The sequence below is a fragment of the Triturus cristatus genome, chromosome 8 (assembly GCF_964204655.1).
Source record: "Triturus cristatus chromosome 8, aTriCri1.1, whole genome shotgun sequence".
In the NCBI taxonomy this organism is placed as follows: domain Eukaryota; kingdom Metazoa; phylum Chordata; class Amphibia; order Caudata; family Salamandridae; genus Triturus; species Triturus cristatus.
This window is the reverse complement of record NC_140591.1, coordinates 249,037,129-249,051,462: the sequence shown is the minus strand read 5'-3', so window position 1 is coordinate 249,051,462 and position 14,334 is coordinate 249,037,129. Positions and strand designations below refer to the sequence as shown.

General features: G+C 42.0%; 2 protein-coding genes across 2 annotated transcripts in view; both read left to right on the top strand.

Annotated features, from left to right (window-relative positions):
• The window catches only part of LOC146801922 (matrix metalloproteinase-20-like), a 165,739-nt gene extending 163,119 nt beyond the window's left edge, over positions 1–2,620 (top strand). Inside the window, exon 10 of the mRNA XM_085624069.1 lies at positions 1,411–2,620. Within this exon, the coding sequence (XP_085480195.1) occupies positions 1,411–1,511 (101 nt within the window). The 3' untranslated portion in view covers positions 1,512–2,620. The remainder of the gene's footprint in view (positions 1–1,410) is intronic.
• Positions 2,621–10,763: 8,143 nt separating this feature from the next.
• The window catches only part of LOC146801921 (matrix metalloproteinase-20-like), a 115,123-nt gene continuing 111,552 nt past the window's right edge, over positions 10,764–14,334 (top strand). The window contains exon 1 of the mRNA XM_085624068.1: positions 10,764–10,913. Coding sequence (XP_085480194.1) covers positions 10,776–10,913 — 138 coding nt within the window. The 5' untranslated portion in view covers positions 10,764–10,775. The remainder of the gene's footprint in view (positions 10,914–14,334) is intronic.

Genomic DNA, 14,334 nt, shown 5'->3' with positions numbered 1-14,334 from the left:
ACTGCCGCAAAACAACCAGCGAAAAGGGATATCATAATCCCGACAGCGGCGCCTGATAGGCACCGCCGCCATGCTGAGCAATGTGGCTGCTCCGACAGGCGGTCAGAAAATGACTGCCTGTCGGAACAGTGGCAGTCGGTCTTTGTAATCTGGCGGGGGGGAATCCGCAGTATGATGGCGGAGGACCCGCCACCGACAGGCTGTCGGTGGCGGGCCTTCCGCCATCATAATGAGGCCTTTAGGTGGATACGCGGTTCAACCTGATGATGTGATTGTCTATTCATTTAGTTCCATTGTATAGAATATAACATAAAACCATCATAACTTAAAACATTAGGAAACACTGACTGTGATATATGAAATTTTGAGTTTTTAGCCAAATAATATGAACTATTTGCATAGCCCATCAATGTCAGTCTGAGGCTTTAAACATTAATTCAGGCCAAATATACATGTTAGCAAATACGAACTTTCAGCTTTGCGTGGCAAAACTAGATCACATAAAAACATGATTGACTGTGGGGACGAATATCCTGCTCTGCAGCCAAATAAGGTGGCATAAAAGGAACTAGGCAATGGTGACTTGCAATAATAGTCCAGCTGACTAATAGCATTCTGTTTCTTAATATTTGACATCTGGTGTCCTGATACAACATCATGCCAGTCTCTTGCTAATGGGTTTTGTACTGAATTGTTTGTTTACGCCATATCGGTGTACCATTTATACTGTTAGATACTTTTGTGAATAGGATCAAAACAGTCAAGTCCCTATTAGTAAAAGGGAATAGATGGCGCACTGTACTTTTTGTTTTTACTAACTGTATACGTATATACCTGAATATTCTAATTTTATTACCACTTCAAAAGTCTTAGGGTCAACTCATGAATGCATGTAAGAGAACATAAAACAGCACCACAGGATTGTTACAACACATAATCAAGAATGCCTTTTTGAAAAGGCCCCTAGTATTTACAATGTTTTGTTTCTATTGCCACCTTCCTCTACCTCTTTTCTCCTTTTCATACGATATTTAAACTTTCCACCTCTCCTCTCTCTAACTATTTCATTCTTGATCTAACCTTTTTTTCTGCTTGAAATCTCACTCTCCCTATCCTTAAGAAAAAATAGTCAATTTCCCCAGTCTCCTGGACTGCATTAATCCCCGCCTTAAAATAAAGTATTATATAACAAAAAGCAAATCATCTTAGAATGCATTTTTCTTTTTTACATGTCACGATATTATATATAAAAAACAGCAAATCTTATTATTTGACTGCTTTAAGATTCACAAAATGTGAGAACATGATTATTGCTTCAGCTACTGTTTATGGCATTGCTAAATTCACATCTAGGTAATGTAAATGTAATATATTGTCCTCTAATGTGAGTGTACCTATCTTTTTTCCTAGGATATATTTATTTCTTTTCTGGCCCCAAAGCTTACAAGTACGACACTGAAAAAGAAGAGGTGGTAAATGTTGTGAAATCCAGTTCCTGGATTGGATGTTAGAAAAAAGAGGACTGTATAAAACATCCAAATCAACAATCAGTTATTACAAACAAACCCAAGGAAATGACCACTGTGTGCCTTTCTAAGCGGGTTTTTATTCAAGAAGGATTATATGATAATAAGAAACGCCAAGAAATATCAAAATAGCCACCACGATTCGATTCCATATTAGCACCTATAGCGAATAATTTTCTCTTTTCAGTTCTCCTAAAATCTCATCCTCATGGACATTGTTATTTTGCCTTCACTGTAACACTATAAGGAAGTAGGGTATTTATTTACTCTGTGTGAAACTGCTTTTACATTTCTATCTGCCACTTAGCACTCTGTACATACACACACATATTTGCTGTAAATGATTGATATTTTTCTCAGCATATAATATATCTAACTTCCTCTTACCTCCTTCCCTTACCCCCAGCTATGTTTGTACCCCTTAACGTTCCATTTAATGCCGCCATATATTTAAATTGTATTTTCTTATGGCTACTCGCACTATGATGCTTCAAAAGTGCAACGTGCTATGGGCAGGTTGTGCCAACTCTAATGTTAATTTTGAAGTGTTCTTGTTAATGTACACATATTCTAAACTTTTTTAATGTCACATGAAATATGTGTCCTAGTTTAATTTACAAAAGGTTGCTGTACACTTTCATATATGTATGATCCAGAAATGTGCATCAGTGAATACAACATATTCTCCTAATGCCGGTCACTATTGTAGACCTTTTCTTAATTAGGTTTTGCTCACACAAACATATTCACACTTTCTAATTAATTTCCTAATGGATGCTGAAAGAACTCAAAACACTTTGGTCTTACTACTTGTGTGAAGCAAAGGTGGAATTGCACAGTTTTATTGCACAAAACCAACCGTGCTGTAATTCTTTGTAGCTCCTTCAACAATGTGGGAGACTTCTGTTTGGAAGTTCATAGCTTATTCTGCAGTTAATTTGTTGACCTCTTAAATCTAACAAACAGGCCATTTAACCTAGCAAAATTTATGTGTGTGGTTTTACACTCACAAAAAGTTCATGCATTGTATTTAATTATTTTGCTGACACTAGTGATCGCTACTCTGTTTTGTAATAATCTGATGTTATATATTTCTGTACAATCGCTCAAAACGTTTGTTGAATAAATTATTAAGATAATATAATCATTTTTTCATTTACTAAAATATTTAAACATTTTGGAACTTGGAAAGCTTTAATTTTGCATCAGCCTGAGCCACTTATGGTTGTTTTGTGATGTCTAATTGTAATGTAAGTGACAACATGGCACATGTCACAAGGTATTATTGAATATTTCACTGACTTTGAAGATGAGGACCATCTAATGGACCAAACCAATCTGAATGATAATTCATAGTCTATCCTTTCAATGTGAACCTCACATCATCCTTTCATTGGGTTGGTTCCACCATCCAGAGTTTTTAAGCCAGATGCAAATCTGAGGATCTGTCCCCTGACAATTTATTAAGCGCTACCACACTCGAACCCCCAGAATGCTCACCTTGAGGATTGTGTGAAGTTGTTCATTCTACCCAACCCACCTGCCAATTTGCTTCCATACATATAACATCCAAGTGGATGTCGCTGCCTTTGTCAGTAGATCGGAAGATTGGCAAATCAGAAGATTGGAGGGGCGGGGTGCCAATGAGAAAGAGGGATCTCACCAGAGTTTGTGGACAATTGTCTGTAGTGCAATGGCAGGGCATTCGGTTTGTGGTGAGAATGCATGGAGATCTGGGTAAGCTTTGCCCCTCTCCAGGTATATCTGATGGCATAGCATACGAGTGAGTTTTTGGTGCATGAATGAAGGTATTCAGATGGAGACTGAAGTTAAGTTTGGAATAGAAATTATCTTGAACATTGTTAAGCCTACACAGGCAATTAGATTACACTGCAGAATATCAGTTTGATTTTCAGTTGAGTGGCAATGGAAAATTCTTCGATTTCTAAAGGAAGGTCTATATCTGGAAATAACCACCCCTAGATGGTAGTCCGAAATGTCTCAAAAGGAGAAACCTCCCTGCACTTCAGGGCCATTTATTTTTTGTATTTGGCAGTTAACTTTCTCAATACATAAACTTTTCGGAGCAGGCACTTTAAGCATGATGCTTACTCAGCAAACCTTCAGGGCTGTGAAGGGAGGCATTGCAGCCACGGTTCCGTCATGATAGAGATTGGTGCCAAAGGACCCCTTTGTGTATTGTCTTGTCACCACTTCCCCTGATCCCTGGATGACGTGAATCAAGTCAAAGCATAATGAGAAAAAAAATCAGGTCATGATGTCTAGTGCTCCTTCAGACACCTAGTCACTAAAAATCTATCAGCCCATCCTGGTGGCCTACCATGTACTCTATGGCCCTACTTATGAGTCTGGCAGTCTGAGGACTGCCAGACTCGTAGGGGCTGGCTGGGGTGGTCCAGCCACTGCCGCACCGGTGGTACGACCTCCCCATTACGAGTTGGGTGGTCGGACCGCTCTGGGACCGCCAACGTCACCAGGTAACCGCTGTTCCCTGTAGGTGGTGTGGCGATCAGGAGGCCGCAATATACGTGGCGGTACTGTGGAATCCTGTGATGGAAAAGGCAGTTTTGGTGGACTCTCCTTTCTTTTGTATGCAATTACATTGTGGAATGCAATTCCTGCAACTGTGAAAATTATTCAAGTTCGTCTTGCCTTGTGATGCCTTTTTAACACAATTCGGTATATATCTACGTGGATCAGTCTCTTAACAGTTTTAGCACTGCTTTTGTCAGTGTGACAACACCAGTAGACAACCTTTATAGTAAATGAAGCACCTCATAAAATACCTGTATCAAAATCCCACATCTTTCTTTGTGAATCCAAATATATTGCAACTAAAGTCTATATTTGCAATATTTGAAACAACGTTTATACAAACAAGTATTTTGAAGGTTCAACTGGCATCTGGAATATCAAACTGTTACCTTCTTTTCTTATTGTATGTATTATTTGGAGTACCCTTCATGAAATTTCAAAGATAAAATGTACTATTTGTAGATACACCTGTGTTTTTGCTGCTTATTTAAAGTATATCTTTGTAAAGATCGATTTCTAAGTATAAAAGAACTGTGTGGTTAAAATAACCTTGATTAATTCACCAGGCAGGCAAATATTACATCCTGCGCATAACAAAGATAGAGAATAATCGAACTAAATATCACAATAAATCCCTTGAAGGCACACATACCTGTCCATTTACTTTGCCCAAGCCCTCAAGGGTAGATTGGGTTGTCCACTACAATTACCACTTTTCTTTGGTGGGCCCAATACGTCTTCATTTCATTTAAAACCAACATTAATATTGTTGGAAAGTGGATTATTAGAAGTGGTAAATATATATCTAACACTGGAAATAAGGCCACTAACACAGTCTAGGGCTCAGAATAGGTCTCAGAAAAGTATTCCCATGCTCAACCGTTGGTAGCTTGGCTGTGAGCAGGCGGGCCTAACTTCAGAGACTGATATGTAAAGCATTTAAAAACATCAATTCAGTAAATATTTCAGGCAAAACATACAATAAAAATCCAACACTAATTTATAAACATAGGAGATATTTTTATCTTTAAAATGACATCAAAATGAAAACTTCAATGCAGGGAACCGGAGATATGGGTTTTTAAAAATGTACCACTATATAGCACATAGAAACCTAGAGCACCTATTGGGACAAACGGATAGTGCTAGACTGGAACAAACTCAAAGTTTTCAGGCCAACCGCGATGCAGCCCAGTGCATCTACCCCTCGCGGTAGGCCTCAGTCAAAGTTTTTACCTTCTGACTTAGAAACTTTTCTGGAGCTTTTTCTACTGGGGTCCATCAAAACTCTCCACCAGTCTGGATTCGGTGAGGGTTCACCGGCTTGCCTTGCGATGAGGTCCCAGTCGAACTTATGGAAGTCAGACCTCTGTAGCTTTCCGGCGGAACTAGGTCGGCTCGCGGTTGAAGGTGGGCGGTTTGACTCGCGGTTGGTCCTGGTCATGTCTTTTAACTACAAACTTAGATACTTTTATGGAGCTTTTTCTCCCGGGGTCCCTCGATGCTCTCATCCAGGCCGTTTTTGGCGAGGCTTTACCGGCTTGGGTTTCGACCAGCTACCAGTCAAACTCTGAAAGTCTGGTGGGCAGGCCGGCTCGCATTTAAGGGTCACTGGCTTTGTTGGCCAGGTTGAGCCGATTCAATTATGGAAAAAAATTAAAATTACGTTGCGCGCGCTGCATCGCCAAATGTGATGCAGCTCGCGCAACAAAATTCGTTTTATTTATTTTTTCGTTACTTACCTGAAATCGTCTGTATGCTGCATTTTAGAAACCCCCACCCTGCCCCTCCCCCGCCCCACGTCACCGCCCAGTGGCACGCCCTATACGGACCATGGCTGAGTTTCGGATTGTGCAGCGGGCCCAGTCAGTCAGAGTGCAGGGCCTGGTTGGTGCAAATCAAACTTCCAGCGTGGACCCTTCTTCTTCCCTTGTTTCAAGCAAAATATCTGAAAGGTTCAACCCTCTCAGATACCTGTTCTGTGTTCTCTGGGTCAATCAGGAGGCAGTCCTGTCCAATGAGGTGCAGGAAAACACACCAGAGCATGACCATTTCATCCAAAGTGTGGCACAATGGTCTCCCAGAAAGCACTATTCTTCCAAAATTCAACATGGCTGAAGTCTCAGCAGTGAGGCAAGACCTAGCTAAACCAACCTCAAGGATGGCTCATCTCCACAGTCTCTCTCCCCCTAGAATCTGCACATTCCTTCCTTAAGCCTGCCATCTGGCTGGGTTCAGAGGGGATGGGTGTAACTGGACTTCGCTTCTGTCCTCTCCCTCCTTTGAAGATTATGGTTTACGACCCCTCCCCCTTGCTCTGGCATTCCTGTGCAGCAGAACCCTCTCCTCCCAGGATGGCCCCTCACCCCAGGTTCCACTTATCACCTCATCAAAGAAACCTGGCTACTCCAACTAACTCTGACCAATCAGGGCAGACCACTGGGAGGCTGCATTTTGGCTTACAGACAAGATACTCTTATAATGTATTTTCTGTACATTTTAGGATAAATTCAACAGCATGTTGTTGGATTTATCAATACCATTCTCCTAAGTCCTTAAATGATATTTTCTGCAAAACCTAGCGTTAGTTAATAATTAGTAGCATATTGCCATGTTAACCTATGTGGCTGGGGATCTGCAATGGGAAAAATGAACTGGGCAATTTCTCCAACATCACGGCTTATAAAACATCTTGTATAATGACCCTGCCTATATCTACAGGACCCCCACCCCTGGAACACCTAGGAGAGACTTTAGGGGTTCCAGATATGTAAGCATATTGTAGATGCTCACTCCACAGTGTTCCTAGCACTAAAGTCGCTTCGGGAAGCACTTTACTCTAATGAGGGAAGTGAAATGTACAATTTCTCTATCCCCAGGGCATATACAACTTATTTGATAAGGGTCCTCCTTTTAAGTACCTGTGCCCCCACCCCTGAGACACGTAGGGGAGAACCTGGGGGTACCTAATATGTCACAATGTTGTGGTCTATCAATTATTAAGTGCCCCAAACACCAAAGTCGAGTTTGTGCACAATTTACATTTTAAAAACAGTCCTTCAACACAGGGCTGCTTTTAAACTGACCTCAGGCTCTCAGCAGTGCACACATGCAAGTGAAGAAAGGACTGCTGGCCTCTAAACTGCCATGCCCTATGATATACTAGGGATTTAAAGGTAGTTTGAATCCCCCTGCCCTATTATGTACTAGGGCCTTATAAGGGAGGTCACACCAATCGTTGGAGTACCCTATTCTGTTTGTGTGTTTTCAACATAGTCCTGGCCCTGGGCCTGGTAAGGCAGACCCAGGGACAGTCGGAGTCAGTTACCACCAGTACCATTCAGCAAAAAATGGGGGTGCCCAGGACATGGGATGACTTTGCCACATAGTCCTCCCCCGCAAATGAAAGGCGATGGGTTATTAACCCACACCTTGGTAGTCCTCTTCAGCTAAGTGGAACAACCTGGAAAGTTCATCAGAATTGGCATGGGCAACCCCAGGTCTGTGTTCCACAGTAAAGACCATTCCCTGTAGGGAAATGAACCACCTTAGCAGCTTGGGATATGATGGCTCCTCATCCCAGGGCCACTTATCACTTCGTCAAAGCACCCCTACTAATCCACTTAACTCTGACCAATCAGGGCAGACCACTTGAAGGATGAATTTTGGCTAACAGACAAGAAAGTCTAATAACATCTTTTCTGTATATTTTAGGATAAATTCAACAACAGAGTGTTGCTGGATTTATCAATACAATTCTCCGAAGTCCTTGAATTATATTTTCTGCAAAACCTAGCATTAGTTAATAATTAATAACTTATTGCCATGTTAACCTATGTGGGTCTGCAATAGGGAAAATGAACTGGGCTATTTCTTCAACACCAGGACTTATAAAACATCTTTTATAAGGACCCTGCCTATATCTACAGGAACACCTAGGGGAGACTTTAGGGATTAAAAATATGTAGAAATATTGTAGATCCTCACTCCGCAGTGCTCCTAGCACAAAAGTCCATTTTGGGAAGCACTGTACTATAACGAGAGTGGTGAAATGTGCAATGTATCTATCCCCAGGGCATATAAAACCTATTTTATAAGGGTCCTCCTTATAAGTTCCTAACCACCACCCCTGGGACACCTAGCTGAGACCCTTTGAATACCTAATATGCCTAACTATTGTAGCTTATCAAATTTTAAGTGCCCCAAACACCAAACTCAGGATTGGGCACAATTTACATTTTAAAAGTAGTCCTACAACACAGGGCTGCTTTTAACCTCTTCGACGCCGATGACGGAACGGTTCCGTCATGCACGTCGGTTGGGCTGTGCTTATGACGGAACCGTTCCGTCATGGCCCCGCCCGCGCTCAGAACTTTCAGCACCGCGCGGGAATCCGCGCAGCGCTGAAGAGGTTAAGCTGAGCTCGGGATCTCAGTAGTGCACAAATGCAAGTGCAGAAAGGGCTGCTGGCCTCTAAACTGCCATGTCCTATTATATACTAGGGACTAAAAGGTAGTTGGAATCCCCCTGCCCTATTAATTACTAGGACCTTATAAGGAACTGTCACATTGGAAGAAAACACCTGCTAGCCCATATACAGTCATAGGGCGCTAAAATCTGATGCGTAAGCTAATTTTGCATTATTTTCAATGTACCTCAACCAACACCATCTTCAACAGGACTCAACAAGCTGAGAACACTACCAGATCTGAAGATTCAATGCTTTGAGTTCAACACAGTCTTTTTCGCACATCTTGATGAACCTTAGTCCCTTGATTATAGGGTTCCAGGCTACATTCTAGAAGATAACATTCCAAACATCTGTTACCTGTGACCCAACTGGAGACATGAACTAGTTCGTCATCACTCCAGGGTCCCAAATGGACCTCTGGATCACAACTGATTACTATTCAGTTCCTTTCTTGCGTACCTAACCAACCAACCATAAGCTGTAATTTCGAGTCCTCTATATCCTCACAAAAATGAGTTCATGAACTGATTGCCACACCTCTTTTTCACTTCTGCCACTGGCAGTAGCGGTCCGTGGAGGGAGTTCCGTGGGGCGGTGAGGCGGGGCGGGGGAGGGGCAGGGTGGGGAAATGTAAACACAGGAATATGGATGAACGGGTAACGAAATTCGTTTTATTTATTTAAATGTGTACTTATCTCCATTCATCCATATTCCGGTGTTTACATTTTGCCACCCTGCCCCACCTCACCGCACCACGGAACTCCCTCCACGGACCGCTACTGGCCACTGCCTTTTCTCTGACTGACCGCCACGAAGTAGTATCTACGGCACCCCCTAGACACCAACAAAAGGTTGCATGATAACCAACTATACTTATTGCTACACCTATATTTCATATGTTGCCAGCCCAAACCAACTCTTCACACGTAATTCGTACACTGTGGTTACAGTCTCATCCTGAACTCAAAGCTAAGGCTTGTCGCTAAACACCATAGTAACTTTAACTTGCCTTTCAAAAATACTACAGTTACTTCTCTCCACTGGATTACTCCCATAATATAATCACTTGTCTGTATGTCGGGCAGGGCTTTAAGTGGGCCGGGTCTCACCGGTGCTGAGCACCGGCAGTTTTTTAAAGGAGGCCTCGAAAAGGGTCTCTATCGGGCTCTGTTTTGTGCTCTGGCACAGCCGGTCCGTTTTTTTCCAGTCTGCAGTGACAGCAGGCACATCGATGTGCGTGTGCTCACACTGCTCACTTCTCACTAGTGGAGTAGTTAGGGCATGACGTCATGCCAGGTGAGCGTTGTAGAGGAGGGAAATCCTTTAAAGAGCGTCATTATCTCCCTGGATTTCCCTTCTCTTTTTGAAACGCAGGAGCAGCAACATTGTCCTGGTGTTACCAGGGCTTTAAGTGGAAGCTTTTTCAATATTATATACAAGCCATAGTTGCTGCTTATTTATCTTATGCAACTAACAACCATTGACAAGGCCAATAGTCCTGACTTTTTGAAGGTATGATGTTACTTGGTGTATCATATATCTGGATGCAATGGCAGAAACAGCAAAATACAAGTCGGGGAGCACACTATGTTATGCACAGATTTTTAGCTTACGTGTTTTTATGCCACTTCCTTAGTTACATTGACCACGCCCCTTTGATAGACCTCCCCGTTTTTTTATCCCACTTAAAGCCCTGATGTCGGGGTAGCACATATTTAACTCAGACATTATCCGTGTCTGTTCTTATTTTGTTGACCTAAATTAGAATATTGCTCGAACTAAGACCAACACATTCCATCATCTCATTCAATGTTTAATGCTCAAGCATGCATGTTTTGATGTTCTTTGTACAAACTGTATGATGGGTTATGAAAGAGATCACTGACGCATACGGAAACATCGCACGTCTAAAGTTTTAGGCATTCATTTGTCTTCGGTTTAAGGAAATATTACTGTGTTATTTGAGCCCATCCAGTGCCAGTCTGAATTCCTTTATCTAAAAATATAATGAATTCAAGTCTGGATTTGAATGAGATTTGAGGCGGCTTTCCAGAGCTTACAGTGTGCTCATCTCTATGACCTCCCTCTTTCACTCTGTTACCATCGAGTTTTGGCCACAGGTGAATCATCAAGTTTCTAATTGCACAAGAAAGTCGGGACTTATAAAGAGAGCACCTCTGAGCCGCTTCTACAAGGCCGACACCTGTAACGTGAAGGTAACCATGACGCTGCAGCTGGCTACAGTCGTTCTCCTGGCATCGTTCTCTCTTGTATTTGCTGCTCCTCTTATGCAGCAAGGAAATGGCAAAGAAACCAAAATGGCCGACAGTGTGCCAGAGAGCGATGCGGCATTTGCAAAGGTTTGTTATTTTTAATCCCTTATATTGATATGTATACATATTGAGAGATTTCTATTTCCTTAACTGGTACAACTAATCAAAATGTGAGTACAATGAAAAGAAAATATTTATCAAAGCTACGGAAAATAAAATGAGGTGCATGCCCGGCAGGCCTTTTATACGGCTGGGCGTTTCCTCAGTGGGCTGGAGCACCTGGAGGACAGAGGGCCACTCCCGGTCCTTCTGTCACTTTTCCTAGTGGATTGTTACAGCAGGGACAGGAAGGCTGCCAGAGGGAGGCAGGGGAAAGGTAGAGAGAAAGCATCTGGGGGGGGGAGAAAAGACTGAGGAGAGAAGGAGAGAGAGAAAGAGAGAGAGAATTGATGGATGAAAGAGAGAGACTGTGCGAAGAGACGAAGGGAGAGGGGCTGTTTGAGATTTTTTAGGGCTGCTACTGGTTCCTTAGTCCAACCCTGATGAGGTGTAAATACATCTAATACATTTATCAGGACTTTTCTTGTTTATTCCTCCTTTTAAATGTACTTTATGTCCATGCTATATCCTCATATGTTAGTAATCTATGTTTTAAACAATACATTTCGTTCATGATAGAAAAAAAGTGCAATAAAATCAAAGTTCGATATTATTACAGAACTCTTAAAGGATAGAGCGTACTCGAAATCCAAGGACATTTTGAAATTCTGTTTTTCTTATATTCGGTTAAAGTCTCCAATATAAACTGTAATCAATGTAGCGAAATAACAGTGGTCAAACTTCTAATGTCTATGGGCCCAAGTCCCAAAAAAGAGTAAAACGTCTGCTTGAACTTTTTCGATTTTTTTTGTTCAATTCTCAATCATTTCCAATATAATACACCTGCAAAGCTGCGAAGGTTTTCAGGCATTTTACTGGGATTATCTCCTGTGGGCGCCTATTCCACCTGTACAGAAATCTATATATTGTAGATTTAAAAACAGGGAAATGAAGTCGTCTGTGCCAATGGGCATTATTTTATTATTTTATTCATAGAAAACTTTTTCCCGGTAGAGAAACCCCTACCAAATCTCAGGGCGGTCCCTTGCCCTTTGTATCCTGGAAGGTGAGCAAGTCCAATCCTTAGAAGGAGTACATTTCTGTCTATATCCAGGATTTTAGGATTGGATTTGAGTTTCTAAATGCCAGCAAAAATACCTTTGTAGGTGTTCACAAACTTACAATGCACCACTCGTTGTGACTCCCCACTTCCCCCTCTTTTGCATGGGATTTACCACTGCAGACTCCTTCATGCTCATGGTGGAGAAATCTGAAGTAGTAAATCCATTTAAGCCTGCCTGGAATCCTTTTGTGAATTTCTTGCAGCGATAAATGGAAGTATTTTTGGCTGTAAATGTAGGTTTATGGCTGAAAATATTATTTTGAATTGGGCTCTATAACTCTATAAGGCATATTCTCAAACCCCTGTCGCCACGGGAACGTCACTTTTACTGAAGTTCCTGTGGCGATATGGTCAGCGCCTTGTTCTCAAGGCAGCGTTAACCCACTTCTTAACACTGCCTTGAGAATAAGGCCCCTTTCATGCTAAATTTAGCGTGAAAGGGGCATGCAGTGGGTGTTGTAGTGGGCGATCCACCGCAACACCCATTGTGATCGACGCTATCCCCTATTATAAAGGGCGGCGATAATAGGTAGCAGTGCCGAACTTAAGACCAGAAAAATCGTGGTCTTAAATTCGGAAAACAAGAAGAAATGCTTCATTTCTCCTCGTTTTTGGTTTTTCCATGTGTGCTACCTTGTGCAGCACACATGTAAAAAGCAAAATGATATTTCAGGAATGTTCATGTGCAGGAAGGGGCACCTTCCTGTACATGAACAACCCTACCCTGCACACAGACACTCTTGTAATCTGGTGCAAGGGTGCCTGCGTTGGCGCTAAGTCGTGAAACTTAGCATCATCGCAGGGGGAAACGCCAGGCTGCACCACATTCTTGAGAATAGGGTGCAGCCTCGCGTTTACAAAGTGGCGGTGTGAGGCATTAAGCCAAGGAGGCTAACGCCTCTCACCGGCACTTCATTGAGAATATCCCCTATGTATTGTAACTCCTGTGAGTTTATCATTCTATAGCAATCATTCGTTTTTCCTCCTTTCTTTGGGCTTTCAAAGTGCAGTTTCTCCTCAAATCTACAGCATGGTATAGGTCATCAATCTCACTGCCCTTCTATTTGGGAAGGTGGTAAGTTCCCCACTAGTTAGTGCAGAGACTGCAGAGCAGGTGCGATATTACAGTGTATCAACCAGCAGTTAGAACTTGGCGGAGTACGCGTAGTGACAAAAAAACTCTGCCTCGCTTTCTGCAAGCGGCAGAGTTCGGTACATCACATTGTTCGCGCTGATATTTAGTGCCAGGTGTTGTCCCATGCTGTAAAATCAGTGCAAATGGCACCACACACAGTGCAAGAGGGTGTTGAGTGGTAGCTTCCTCAACACGAACGGAAGGTTTCTCACTGCAAGCGGTAGCGACCATCTGCGACCTCCCATGTTGAGAAGTCTCACTGGGAGGTGGTCTTGGGATTGGTTTTCAACACTCGAGCTCATCAAGTTAACGTTGGCGAGCGAGTAGATTTCTAACATATCACCAAGGGAAAATAAATGTGGAGCTAAAAATAATAAATCTATGCTTTTCTACGTATGCGGAAGTAGAAAATATGTTAGGATTTAATATTCTAGAGTTGATGTAATTCTTGATTGATTTTATTGACCTCAATAGTTTGACAAATAACCAGTATTATTACCTAGTTCCGACTTGTGCACCTCGGAATAGTTTATAACTCATAATACTGCATGTTATCTATCATCGTGTGCATGACTCTTGGTCAACCCCCTCTTTGTGCCCAAATCGGGATTAGGTACTATCTATGTACTCCAACAGCAAAAAACATATATCAAAGTTTAAAAGACATAAAATCAAAGGTATTCTCTGACTCGACTTTTCTGACTAAGTAGAGAAAGTCAGTGATCATCCGTTTTGCTGGACCAAAATCATAAGTAATAAAACGACTCTATTTCTTGTGCAGAGGGTTATTTGCGTAACCTCCTTTTGCCCTTCAAGTAGGAAAAGAAAGGCTTTTTGCAGATCTGCTTGCAAGTGACCTACCATATTGTTGGAATGTTCTGAATATTTCGGATGAGTTGCTTCCAGAGGTCCAGACTTTTCTTTACCTCACACCATCATCTTTTCCACAAACCAATTAAAACCAGGGTGTTTAGCCTTTCATATGAAAGAGAGAGCATGGTTTCAAACATGAGGAATAAAAAAAGAACCTCAAGTGCAAAATTAAACACATCAAATCTGTTAGATATTTGTTGAAAACAGATATTAGGAACAATTCAATGCAAGCCAGTTAAAAAAAAGCTGCAGTAGTTCAGAATGTGCAGAAACATTCA